Raw genomic sequence first — 14,315 nt, forward strand, 5'->3', positions numbered from 1 at the left:
ATCCCCCCTATCCATAAAACCAGTTACCTTGTCAAAGAAGGAAATTAAGCTGGTTTGGCATGATTTATTCTTAGTAATCCATGCTGACTGCTAGTAATTACCTCTTCGTCTCCAGGTATCTGCAAATTGAATGTTTTATACATAGCTCTAGTAGCTTTCCAGGTATCAAAGTCAGGCTGACTGGTTTATAATTCCCCAGCTCCTCCTTTTACCCCTTTAAAGATGGGCACTACATTCGCCCTTCTCCAGTCTTCTGGGACCTCTCCCATGTCATCCATGAGTTTACAAGTATTATGGCCAGTGGCTCCAAGATTTCTTCTGCTAATTTCTTCAGTACCTTGGGATGAATAGCATCAGGCCCTGCCGTCTAGAATTCATTCAAATTGGTCAGAAGATCTCTGATGCATTCTTTACATATCCTGATTTGCATCCCTTCCTCTTTGTCTATGATAACTTTGCTAGTCGTCTGCTCACATATTATTTTTTGTGATAAAACTGAAGCAAAGCAGGCAGTGAGCAGTTCCACCTTCTTATCTTCTGTTACCAGCTTACCTTCTCCATTGAGCAGTGGACCCACACAATCCCTTTCTTTTTTGTCTGACGTAGTTGAAGAATCCCTTCTTGTTGTTTCTAACATTCCTTGCTAACTGTAACTCATTCTTTCCCTGGCTTTCCTGATTTTTGTCCCTACACACTTGTGCTATTCCCATGTATACTTCCTGAGCCCTGATCTACACTACAGGGTTAGGTCAAATTTAGCCACGTTAGGTCGATTTTATAATGAATGCATCTACACAAACAACCCTGTTCTGTAGACCTAAAGGGCTCTTAAAATCGACTTCTTTACTCCTCCCTGGCGAGGGGAGTAGCGCTAAAATCAACTTTGCTGGGTCGAATTTGGGGTAGTGCAGAAGCAAATCGACGTTATTGGCCTCCGGGAGCTATCCCAGAGTGCTCCAATGTGACCGCTCTGGACAGCACTTTCAACTCCGATGCACTAGCCAGGTACACAGAAAAAGCCCCGGGTACTTGTGAATTTCATTTCCTGTTTGGTCAGCGTGGTGAGCTCAGCAGCACAGGTGATCATGCAGTCTCCCCAGAATCGCAAACGAGCTCTAGCATGGAGCAAACGGGAGACACTGGATCTGATTTCTGTATGGAGAGAAGAATCTGTGCACACAGAACTCCGATCAAAAAGAAGAAATGTTAATATATATGCCAAAATCACACAGGGCATGGTGGACAGAGGCTACAACAGGGACACACAGCAGTGCAGCGTGAAAGTCAAGGAGCTAAGGCAAGCCTACCAAAAGACAAAGGAGGCAAACAGTCGCTCTGGGTCAGAGCCCCATACATGCCGCTTCTATGATCAGCTGCATGGCATTCTAGGGGGGGACCTTACCACTACCCCACCACTGTCCGTGAACACCTGCAAGGGGGAGTCTCATGCAACACAGAGGAGGATTTTGTGGAGGAGGAGGAGATGCACAGCAGGCAAGCGGTGTTCTCCCCGGCAGCCAGGACCTTTTCATCACCCTGGAGCCGATACCCTCCCAAGGCGGGTTCCTGGACCCCGAAGGCAGAGAAGGCACCTCTGGTGAGTGCACATTTGTAACTACAGTACGGGGTTTAAAAGCAATAGTGTTTAATGTTTGATTTGCTCTGAAGACTTGGGATGCATTCGCAGCCAGTACAGCTACTGGAAAAGTCTGTTAACGTGTCTGGGGATGAAGCAGGAATTCTCCAGGGACATCTCCATGAAGCTCTCCTGGAGGTACTCTGAAAGCCTTTGCAGAAGGTTTCTGGGGAAGGCTGGGGGTGTGTGTGCTGCACCGAAAACTGAAGCCCCTCCTTTTAAATGGCAAACCCAACCGGCATTGCTTGCTATGGGAAAGGAGGGTGCTGCAGTTTGAAACCATTCCCACATGTTATGAAGGCGGAAGAAGCCAACCCCGCATACCCTTTGGCTTACCATGGCTGCCTGGAAACCGAATTCTGTTGCCCAACCATGTGTGATGTATCACCATACCAGCAGGCACTGAATATAAAAGGCAAAATGCAACCTTGTACCTAAAGCACATGTGCTGTCTGCTGTGAATTGCTTGATTCACTGTGAAAGAGTCTCCCTGTTGTTCTCAGAAATGTATCATCTTAAATTTTACTCTCCCTTTTTATCCCCCCTCAGGTGCAAATGTTTCTATGCTCCCCCTATCATCTCCGTCCCTGAAGTTATTGCAGATTAGAAGGCGAAAAAACCGCACTCGCGATGACATGTTTTCCGAGCTCATGCAGTCCTCCCGCACTGATAGGGCACAGCTGAATGCATGGAGGCATTCAGTGGCAGAGTCCAGGAAAGCATTACATGAGTGCAATGAGAAGAAGCAGGATGCAATGTTGAGGCTATGCTCAGGTGTCTGGTGGGGTGCAGGAAAGCCAACAAGAGCACGGACTGCTGCTGCATCCACTGTACAAAAACCTTCTCTCCTCCCCAAGTTCCATATTCTCCTCACCCAGATGCCCAAGAATGCAATGGGGGGAGGCTCTGGGCACCCAGCCACTCCACTCCAGAGGATGGCCCAAGCAACAGAAGGCTGTCATTCAAACAGTTTTGATTTGTAGTGTGGCTACACTAAGCAATGCGGCCTTGTCCTTCCCTCCTCCTCTCCTCAACTACTCCACCCTACCTCACCCGGGCTACTTTATCAGTTATCTCCCTTTTTTTTAATTAATAAAGAATGCATGGTTTCAGAACAATAGTGACTTTATTTCCTTTGCCAGCTGTGATCGAAGTGGGGTGGTGGTTGGCTTACAAGGAATTAAAATCAAGAAAGGGGGCGGGTTTGCATCAAGAAGAAACACACACAACTGTCACACCATAGCCTAGCCAGTCATGAAACTGGTTTTCAAAGCCTCTCTGATGTGCAGCGCGCCTACCTGTGCTCTTCTAATCGCCCTGGTGTTGGCTGTTCAAAATTGGCAGCCAGGCAATTTGCCTCAACCTCTCACCCCGCCATAAACGTCTCCCCCTTACTCTCACAGATATTATGGAGCACACAGCAAGCAGTAATAACAATGGGAATATTGGTTGTGCTGAGGTCTAACCTAGTCAGCAAACAGCGCCAGTGAGCTTTTAAACGTCCAAAGGCACATTCTAGACTACCACCATTCTGCACATGCTCAGCCTATAATTGAACTGCTCCTTACTACTGTCCAGGCTGCCTGTGTATGGCTTCATGAGCCATGGGAGTAAGGGGTAGGCTGGGTCTCCAAGGATAACTATTGGCATTTCAACATCTCCAACAGTAATTTTCTGGTCTGGGAAGTAATTCCCTTCTTGCAGCTGTTTAAACAGACCAGAGTTCCTAAAGATGTGAGTATCATGCACCTTTCCTGGCCATCCCACGTTGATGTCGGTGAAATGTCCCTTGGGATCGACCAGTGCTTGCAGCACCATTGAGAAGTACCCTTTGCGGTTTATGTACTGGTTGGCAAGGTGGTCCGGTGCCAAGATAGGGATATGCGTTCCGTCTATCTCCACACCACAGTTAGGGAAACCCATTGCAACAAAGCCACCCACTATGACCTGCACATTTCCCAGAGTCACTACCCTTGATAGCAGAAAGTCAGTGATTGCATTGGCTACTTGAATCACAGCAGTCCCCACAGTAGATTTGCCCACTCCAAATTGATTCCCGACTGACTGGTAGCAGTCAGCCGTTGCAAGCTGCCACAGGGCTATCGCCACTCGCTTCTCAACTGTCAGGGCAGCTCTCATCTTGGTATTCCTGCGCTTCAGGGCGGGGGAAAGCAACTCACAGAGTTCCAGGAAAGTGGCCATACGCATGCAAAAGTTTCACAGCCACTGGGACTCATCCCACTGGGTCCCACCAGTCTGTGCTTGTTTGCCAGGCCCAGAATCGGCATTCCACTGTATCAACCAGCCCCACTGCCACCATGATGTCCCAATTGACACATCCCATGCTTTCAGGAACGTCTGTGTCCATGTCCTCCTCACAATCGTCCTCGTGCTGCCGTCTCTTAGGGTGGAAGTAGAGAAAAGGATAAAGGGAATTTGAACGCAGATATCTTAGTTTCTAGGAACAGAGTACGAGTCAGGCTAACACTAGCTCTAATAACGCGAGATTTCAAGGCAGGGCCTGGGCAAGTGGAAAGCGAGTGAAAAAAACGGTAAGAGATACTGTTTTTCGACCTTGTGTTAAATAAGAATGGAATACAGACTGCAGCAGGAACTGCTGAGAAAAGTAAGATATCAGAAGGAATATGTATAAACAAGATGCGGTTGTTGATCATTATTGTCTGTAACAAAAGGTATAAATGCTTGCCCTAATTGTTTATCTAACGGAGATCTGCCTCGGGAGGGGGAACCCCTGCCTGTGTGTACTCTCCCGTGCATACTGCAATTGCTTGTAATAAAGCTGCCTCTGGCTTGTTGCTTTAAACTCAGAGTGAGGACTTTGTTTTCCTCCACATTAGCCAGGTTCTGCACATACTGCAGTATAATGCGCGAGGTGTTTACAATGCTCGCAACAGCAGCGGTGAGCTGAGCAGGCTCCATGCTTGCCGTGCTATGGCGTCTGCATGGGTAACCCAGGAAAAAAGGCGCAAAATGATCGTCTGGAGTTGCTTTCATGGAGAGAGGGAGGGGAGACTGACGACATATACCCAAAACCACCTCCAACAATGTTTTTGCCCCATCAGGCATTGGGAGCTTAACCCAGAATTCCAATGGGTAGCGGAGACTGCGGGAACTGTGGGATAGCTTCCCACAGTGCACCGCTCCATGAGTCGATGCTAGCCACGATAGTGAGGATGCACTCCGCCGACTTAATGTGCTTAGTGGGGACATACACAATTGACACTATAAAATCGATTTCTAAAAATCGACTTCTATAAAATCAACCTAATTTCGTAGTGTAGACATACCCTTAGTGACATGCCCCTCCTTCCATTTCCTGTATGTATCCCTTATGGTTGTAGATAGCTAAAAGCTCCTTGCATAGCCACGCTGGCCTCCTGTGGCTCTTTTTATCTTTCCTCTGCATCGGAATAGCCTGGTCCTGCTATTGTGAAGAATTTTCCTGGCTTCTGTACTACACCGGCACAATCGGATAGCAAAAAGATCTGAGTCCTCACTCTTACTCCCTTTACCGGGATGCCTGCCTGACCTTGAGGACTTCTCTTCCACTCTCCCATGCGGCAGAGTCCTCATAACCCTGATAAGGCTGGGCTCAGCATTTTTGAGAGCCTTAACCCCCAGTCTTGTTATGGTCACTTAGGAGAGGGGCTAGGGTGTCCCTACTCCAGGGTACTCTCTCTACACTGGCCACTGAACTCAAGAAAAGTCATAGCCTATTCCTCACATGTCCCAAGCCTCCCTCCAAGGACTTAGCTGCGCTGCGGTGATACCGTGGGTAAGACCCCTGCTGTTGGGGTGGCCGCATTCCCTCAGGCTCCAGGTGGCAGAACCCTACTCCCCAGCATCAGCTCTCCTCTTTAGTTCGCATTTCCCTCTGCCCCCCTCAAGTTTGGCCTTCAAGGCCCTTGTGTCTGGAGACAACTCCCTCCACTGGGCACTCTCTGCCCAGGCCCCCATCTTGCTCGCTCTTCCCAGCTGCTCCCCACCCTTTGCTCCAGTATTACTTGTGGCACAGACAGCATCCACTATCCCACTATCCACTTTTCAGGTATCTAAAAGGGTGTCATAAGGAGGAGGGAGAGAACTTGTTCACCTTAGCCTCTAAGGATAGAACCAGAAACAATGGGTTTAAACTGCAGCAAGGGAGGTCTAGGTTGGACATTAGGAAAAAGTTCCTAACTGTCAGGGTGGTTAAATACTGGAACAAATTGCCTAGGGAGGTTGTGGAATCTCCGTCTCTGGAGATATTTAAGAGTAGGTTAGATAAATGTCTATTAGGGATGGCCTAGGCAGTATTTGGTCCTGCCATGTGGGCAGGGGACTGGACTCGATGACCTCTCAAGGTCCCTTCCAGTCCTATAATCTATGAATCTATGAATCCCAACTAAAAGATCTCCCCAGAAGCCTACTGACCTGGATGGATCCCTACTCCAGAGAAGTGGACTCTCCAATACAAAAGATTCCCATTGACTGCAGTAGGCATGAGGTCAGGTATTTTCCCTTGGCTTCCCCCCGCCCATGGCTTGGGGAGTGTCAAATGCCATTCCCAGACAGAACGCTGGGGGGCGCTGTGTCTTCCCCGGTTGACGCAACAAAGGGAGGCACCGCCCCTTTCCGCCTCACGTGTGTGCCACGCCTCTCCCTCGCGCGGCTCCTACTCGCTCCGCCCTGCCGCGCGCTGTTAGTTTGAAGCCGGCCGGTGAGGCTGGCACAGCCCCGTGGTAGCTATGGGAAGCAGGCGCCTCGCCCTGCTCCCTCGCTGCCTGCAGCCCGCGCTGCTGGGGCCGGAGGGCCGGAGCGCCGCGCAGCCGGGGGTCCCCGCCGCGCAGCCGAGCCGCGGCCGCCGCTGAGCGCCCCAAACCAGCCCAGGACGCCGCGCCTAGATGGGCTGCTCCTCCGCCGTGCACGCTGCGGCGCCGGGCGAGGCGCGCCCCTCTCTGCTCTCGCTGCCGGCCGGCCCCGGCTCCATGGCGCTGTGACATCCCCACACCCAGCCGCACCGCCGCAGCCAGCCATGGGGGCTTCTGCGAGCAGCCGCGCCGCCGCCTTCCCGCAGGCCGGCCGGAGAGCCGCAGCCATCTCCAGCCTTCTCATTGTGAGTGCTGCGGGTGGGGGGGCATGGCATGGATTGGGGAGGGCATATGGGAGGGGATGGGGATAGATGGATGGATGGGGCGGGCTAGGGCACATGGATTGGGGGGGTAGGGCACATGGGGGGATGAGGATGGATGGGGCGGGCTAGGGCACATGGATTGGGGGGGTAGGGCACATGGGGGGGATGAGGATGGATGGGGCGGGCTAGGGCACATGGATTGGGGGGGTAGGGCACATGGGGGGGATGAGGATGGATGGGGCGGGCTAGGCACATGGAGAAGGGCAAGGGTTTTGATGGGTGGTGCGGGTGCTGCTGATGATGAATGGGAGCGCTAGGGGATGGGGGCTGCTGATAGGGACTGTGGCATATGAGGATGGGGAAGGGTTTGGGTGGGGGTGCTGATGGAGATACCAGGGGGCGCTAGGGCATGGGGGGTGGCTTTTTATGGGGCTAAGTGGAGTAGGGGGCTTCTGATGGAGGGCTAGGGGCTGGGATCGCGAGGGCCCGGGCTGGGGGCTGCTGATGGAGGGGGCTAGGGCCCGGGCTGGGGGCTGCTGATGGAGGGCTAGGGGCAGGGAGCGCGAGGGCCCGGGCTGGGGGCTGATGATGGAGGGCCCGGGCTGGGGGGTGAGTGCGGGGTTAGTGCACACTGTGCATTGCGGGTTGGGGGCCAGGGCACCGTGGGGCTGCTCATGCAGGCTCAGGGGCGGGCTGTTCATCGCTCGCGGAGGACGAGGCGCCCGCTGCCCGAGAGGCTGGGGGTGGGAGGGAGGCCGGCTGGAGGCTGGGGGCTGGGCCGCGGCCCCCTGCCGCAGCACGCGGGCCCCTTTGTCCGGGCTGGCCCGGCTGCTGCGTCTCGGCTCAGCGCCGCGCTCGCCCGGCCCGCGCAGCCGTTTGTTGTCGCTGCAGTGAGTCATGGCACGGTGCTGCCGCCGCTGGCTGCGGCGAGACCCTAGGAACCCCCACCCCGAGCGGGCACCGTCTCCCCCTGCTTCCTCCTCCATCGGCCCGGCTCCCACCCGCGGGCAGGTGTCCAGAGCCAGGGGGCGGTTTCTGCAATCCCTCAGCCCTAGCTAAGAGGATTGAGGTGGAGCTTATTCTTGCCTCCCCTGGACTCTGCCTCCTCTTTCCCCATCTCCCTGGGGCAGGATCCTAGCCGGTATCTCCCACTGCCCAGCAGGAGGCACCCTGGCAATGGGTGTAGCCTGGGGGTGCATGTGTTGCTTTTGGGGTGGTGAGAAGGGTATATTGATGATTGGGTGGTGGGAGAGGGTGGATGTGTTGCTGCTGGGATCTCTGCGCAGCTTTGCGCTGTTTTTTCTGTGCATGCCTCCTCCCAAATCTGCCCAGGGTGGTGGCACTAGGATCAAAAGGGTGGAATAGAGAGGGGGTCCCTCTAGGTGCAATATCAGGGGAATCATTCCCGACAGCGAGAGGTGTTAGGCCATGGAATTGTCTTCCCAAGGGAAGGGGTGGCAGCCACAAGACTCATGACTTTAACAACTGAACTTCTAAGATATTAGACTAGACAACGTCGGGGACAGTCCTGCATGGACCGGAAAATAGATTGTCCAGTTGTTTAGACCTCTGCCATCTCTGATAGATGTCACCCCCTTAACCCACAAATGTGGCAGTTACTGTACAACTAATTGCATCAGAAATAAACACACAACTGAGATTTTGGGAAATGTTAATAGAAGTCAGATGAATGAATCCCCCACCATTCCAGGAATCCTCCTCTCTATTTGCCAGCCCCATCTTGAAGATATTTAACAGGGCTGCATCTTGTGCTTGGCTCTTGCAGGGTTGATCAGTACAAGGCCCCAGTGCAAGGCTTTAGGAGGTGACTTGCAATAGCATGTATTATAAACCCAAGTGAGAGAGTTGAATTTCTGATTTTAATCTGGATTCATAAGGAAGCAATTTTGCTGTCTAGACTTAAGAAATCTTCTGAGGTTGGTAGAGTGAGAGCTCCCTCTTTCTGAGCATTGCTGTTGCTATGGCACTGTGTATTCAGCACCTTCCAGGGGAAATGTGAGGTTTTGCTGTAATCCTTGTGGAGAGAGATGTGAAAGCTCATCTTATCTAAATGCTGTTGGCTGTCTTATATTCACATGGAAATGTTCTGTAGCCTGAGAGCAGAGTTCATTTGAATGTTTACCTCCACTGCAGGTAAGGCTTTAACACACACAGACTGCCCCATTTCCCTTCCCCGGAGACACCAGTAAATTGGTATGTCAGAATTAACCCAGGTGGATGGTAAATAAACTATGTACTCAAGTGAACTGTATAGCTAAGGAATGTGTTTGTTCTCTGGATCAGGGTGGGTCTTGGCAAGTCACTGCTGGCCCTACGAGAATCCCCTGGATAAAGAAAAGTAAACTAAGGTCATAAAGGTGTTAAATGGAAAACCGAATGAATTACTTTTTCAGATATAAGAACACTAATTTTAACACCATGTTAAAGATTTTCAGAAAATAGGAGGTCAGGTTCGGTTCATAAATTGCCAAAATATGGTCTGTATCAGGGCCTCATTGCTCAATCATTTGTTATGATTGAAGAAACCACCCTGTATTAAACAGCAAAAACTACAGAGAACGAACTACCCAGGCTCTGAAACTTACTGACAGTGTTTCCCTGGCTATCACTTGATAACTTAATTGATCTGACAGACTAAATGGTTAATGATCCTTATCACCTTCTTGGAGGCTTGTATTCAAGAATAAATTCACTTACACGGATTCACATATAAAAATAAAATGCCCGTTCATAGTTTTTACCATTGGTACAAACAGTGCAACTTGGTAGTGGTTCTGAAGCTACAGCTGGCTATCTGATCAGTCAATTACGTTATGTAACCTTCTTGTGTTCATAACTGTTTACCTTGCATCATTCGTTAACAGGGTCATTTAACATGCAGCAGGCAGTGACTCGTTCAGATTGCTGAAAGCAGTGAGTTTTAAAGGAGCCTAATCTACCTTTACTTGATCAATTTTCTCGCTCTTTTGCTTGAATTCTCCCACTTGTTGCTTTACTTCTCTTATCAAGGCAGGGAGAGGGACTTGAGCGTGCTGCTTGTTGTTGGGTAGCGGCCTTGGAATCCTGTTCCTATTGAGGTCAGCTAGAGTGTTGCCATTTATGATGGGACAGGATCAGTGCCTGCCCTTCATAACGTGCTACAGAAATGTGTAGTCCCGTGTACACTTTTAACATTTGTCTCATTTCTCCCATGTGTACGAGGGTAGGAACTAACCATCACAGCTTTTCCTATAGCTTGTTCATGTCCCACATTGTCTCTTTGGGTGGGGACTGAATGAGGCCTTGGTACTATTTCAGCTTATTAGTATGGAACAATTTGGTTGCATATTCCTTAAATTTCATTATTCTATGCAGACCTAAAAACGGCTATTGGTAGGTTAGAGCAAAATTCATGTATTCCCTTAAAAAAATCAAACCTAATTAGAATATCTTCAACACTTCTACAAATGAGAACTCATTTGCTTTCCTTAAGAACCTCTCCATCATTAAACTCAAGTTAAAATAACTTGCAGCATATTTTCTTCTCTTCTCTGTTTAAGACCCAGACTATCTTAGTTGCCTTGCTCCCCTGTCTCTTGGGGGTGGAGGAGAGAATGGAAACAGACCTGGAGATTTTACTCTCTGGGATAGAAGGTATCCTGTCCTCTGCACAGGTGGCTTTTTTCAGACCCATAATCTAAAGGAAAGCAGGTGTAGTTAGGGAAGCTAAAACCACTAGCAACTAGGAAGAGGAAGAGTGTCCAAAACAATGATCGTACATAACTGAAGGGAAAACATTTATTTGTCACTTTAATACAGGTGACAAAACTTATGCTTGATTTTAAACAAAACTTAGTAGCACAAGTGAAAATGAATTATAGTGGATCATCCTTGCATAAATGAAACTGCTCATATGGCTTATTTAACAAGTGAAAACTCACTTTACTTAGTGGAACTAGAGTTCACTCTGCTTGTACAGGATTTTCCCCATTATACATTTACTAGTGTGACGTCCAGTTCAGTTGTGTGCCAGGTGGTGAGATTTTGCCATTTCCCTCCAGAGGCAATTCCACAGACTAACAGCTGTAGCATCAAAGTTCACTGCTAACTATAACTCTGTCCTTGCCTACGCATCAGCTCTTGTTTCTACCAACTTACTGTCATGTAACCCACACTCAGATTTTTTTTTTTTGTCCGTGCGCTTTCCTAAGTTTACCAGTGCCTTGATCTTCCCTTAGTAACTTTGAGTGAGTGTGTGTGTGACATTACAGAAATAAGATGACGCAGCGAGGTCTTGAGAGTCGTAGAATCTAAGGGTCCCAAACCACTTGTCCAGCCAAAATTTCCATTGGCACCACTAGCAGATTCACTTGGGCAAGGAGTGAATCAGGTCCTAAATTGGACAAACCATGACAAAGCTGTAGGAGGAATGAGTATAGCAATAGATACGAGGAGTCTGGTGGCACCTTAAAGACTAACAGATTTATTTGGGCATAAGCTTTCGTGAGTAAAAACCTCACTTCTTCGAAAGCTTATGCCCAAATAAATCTGTTTAGTCTTTAAGGTGCCACCAGACTCCTTGTTGTTTTTGTAGATACAGACTAACACGGCTACCCCCGATACTTGACACAATAGATACGGTATCTCTGACCCGGAGAGCTTACCAACTAAGGCCCAGTTTTGTAAACACTTACTGTTGGGTTTACTGCTTACTGCCATAAGTAGCCACGGTGGGACTGCTTGTCACGGTAAGTCCTGTGCTCAGTTGGCAGAACTGGGGCTGAATTTGAGACAAAGAAAACACCTCGGGTAACAAACACAGCCTGGAGGTGAAGCGGAAGGAAGATTGAGGTTGACAACAAGCATCAGGAAGCTCTGGTAGCTCACATGAGTAATGGACATGGCCATTTCAGTTTTACTGCTAGCTGTTAGGGTTTCTGACCGACGAGCTTTATTACGTTGCCTGTGCTTTTTCGGAATCTGGGCAAGAGAGCAACAGTAGAGGGCTTATGTAGGAGTCAGTGCAACACTCCATAGTGGGAGAGAAAACCAGGTAAGAAGTGGGCTGAGCAGAGGGCATGGGGAGTTGTACAGTGGGATGAAGATGAGGGTGACAAGTTTGACTGATGTGGAAAGAAACAGGAGCTAGTGAAGGGAATCAAATAGAGGGTAGCATGGCCAGAGCTGATGGAGACGTTTTGATAGCCAGCCTGAATTTCCCCCTTTCCCAATTTGTCCTAGTTAAAGCTCCCTTGTAGCACTCCAAAATGTCTCTACTGCCTTGATGTTTAAACCCTTAAAATATTTGAATGGACTGGAAACTCATGGAAGTGCATCTTTTGACATGAGAGATGTTCTGGCACACTGCATTATGACTGAGTGAGAACTGCTCTCCCAAATGTAAACCAGCTCTTTTTGTGGGGGGAAAAATTGGGGTGTCAGCTCTTATTCACGCTGGATGGAGAATTCTTTTCTCCACTGCTTATGGCAACTTCAGTGGGCCTATTGGGCATTAAGAACAATGCTGTAGCAACAACTTGAAATCCGATATACTGACTAGATGTATCTTGCACAAGATAGATACTCTCCCCCCCCCCTCATTTTTTCATGTAATTCACTCTTTGGTATTTGCGTAATGAATTGGATTATGCTTCACATTTCAGTTAATTATTCTTATGCTCCTGCACATGGGCAGTGGGTATAATAGGTGCTACTGCCGGACCACCCGGTTGCAAAGTTTTTGGGGGAAAGTTTTTGATTTATTATGACCCATGCAGGTTCCGGGGCAGCTGAGGCGACGGTATGTGCTATTCAGCTTCCTCTGGACTCCAAGGAGATTACTGATGAACCCGGGAACCTGAGTAGCCTCATCAGCCGGCGGAGACTTGCATGGGGCATATCAAACAGAGATGCTTTTCCCCGGGCGGCTTGGAGTCTGGGGAGAGGAGGTGCGGCATGGCTGCAGCTGGCTTGGGACTCCTCCAGGCAGGTGGTGGGTCGGGGGTGCTTGGGGCTCCTCTAGGTCGGGTGAGGGGGGCCTGCCTGGGGTTCCAGCCATGAAGGAGGCAGGGGTGAGGGGCTCCTGCTGCGAGAAGGGGTGGAAGGGGCGGAGCTGAGGGTAGCCTCCCTGAAGGGGAGCTCTACCTTCTGCCCATGCTCCTGCAGCTGTTGATATTAGAAGTATTAGCTTGGTCAGCTACTTCGATCTGAGTTTTGACCTTACTAAGGAAAGTCATGGGAATGAGGAATCTGTTATCAACACTGACTTAATTTTTAACTAATGTCCTTTTGTAGTTCCTGGCTGTCGCATTGTCATCACTTGAATCTTTCACAAGCTAAGTGACACAAGCATTGTTAGCTTTGTGCGCTGGGGGCCGGTGTGGAGAACAAAACTGAATAACTTTTGGACACCCTGTACAGCCCTGGCTTCCAAACCATTACCTCAAGCTTTTGTGACTGGTGGCCTATGCTCCCTCTGGTACACACCTGCCGACCTCTAACTGGCTGTGCGTGTGGGCTATTCAGAGTTCTTATCTCCACGCTAGTTAGTGCATTCACAGGTGAATGGGAGACTAGGCAGTATCTGATACAGCCGAGTTTTCAGTCTGGCAAATTGGTACAAGCACTCAAGTTATCAGAATCCCAGCTGTATGCTTTCCCTGCTAATACTTACTAGCTCTATTTTAATTTAGAGATTAAATGTGGATTAAAAAATGCTGTACCCAGGGGCTGCCTCCTTCTTCCCCCAGAAGTGTAATTGTCTATACAAAGGCTTCAAGCTGAAAATAATTGTTACTAATGTATCCCAATTATTTGTATTACAGTAGTACACAGAGACCTCAGTTGAGACCTGGGCCCCGCTGTTGTGTAGCATAGGGGACAGTCCTCCCACTAAAGATTAGGGCTTGTCTACACTTAAAATGCTGCAGCAGTACTGCTCTAGCACTTCAGTGAAGACACTATCTACGCTGATGGGAGGGGTTCTGCTGTTGGGGAATCTGCTGTACCTCACCCAGAGGAAGGAGGTAGCTAATTTGCCAGGAGAATTCTGTTGACCTAGTGCTGTCCAGTGTAGACCAGGCCTTTGCCAAGATAAGAGTGGGAGGGGACACAGAGGTGAGGTGTCACTTTGGGCAAGGGATGGCAGAGCCAAGAAGAGACCCTGGACTCCAATCTAGCGTTTTATCCACTGGACCAGACTGAACGTGCCATGAGAAGAGCACTCCTATATTGAAAAAATGAACTAGCTGGCCCTACTAGGGATAGTATACAACTCCACAACTTCTCCCTCTTGATCTGGGGAAACAGGAGTGCTCCCTTCCCCGTTTTAAAGTTAAGCAAGTCCACTGTCAAAGTAGAGCAATTGCTCTGCTCTAGTGAACATGAAGACTGTTGACTCATATCCAGCTTCTCGTCCACTGTGACCCCTAGGTCCTTTTCAGCAGAACTGCTACCTAGCCATTCGGTCCCTAGTCTGTAGCAGTGCATGGGATTCTTCCGTCCTAAGTGCAGGACTCTGCACTTGTCCTTGTTGAACCTCATCAG

At 49.5% G+C, this 14,315-nt stretch overlaps 1 protein-coding gene across 1 annotated transcript in view; it reads left to right on the forward strand.

The window, feature by feature from the left end:
* The first annotated feature begins 6,334 nt into the window (after window positions 1–6,334).
* Window positions 6,335–14,315, forward strand: part of TNFRSF21 (TNF receptor superfamily member 21) — a 67,037-nt gene continuing 59,056 nt past the window's right edge. The window contains exon 1 of the mRNA XM_034766626.1: window positions 6,335–6,752. Coding sequence (XP_034622517.1) covers window positions 6,672–6,752 — 81 coding nt within the window. The 5' untranslated portion in view covers window positions 6,335–6,671. The remainder of the gene's footprint in view (window positions 6,753–14,315) is intronic.

The sequence above is a fragment of the Trachemys scripta genome, chromosome 3, assembly GCF_013100865.1.
Source record: "Trachemys scripta elegans isolate TJP31775 chromosome 3, CAS_Tse_1.0, whole genome shotgun sequence".
NCBI classification, from domain to species: domain Eukaryota; kingdom Metazoa; phylum Chordata; order Testudines; family Emydidae; genus Trachemys; species Trachemys scripta.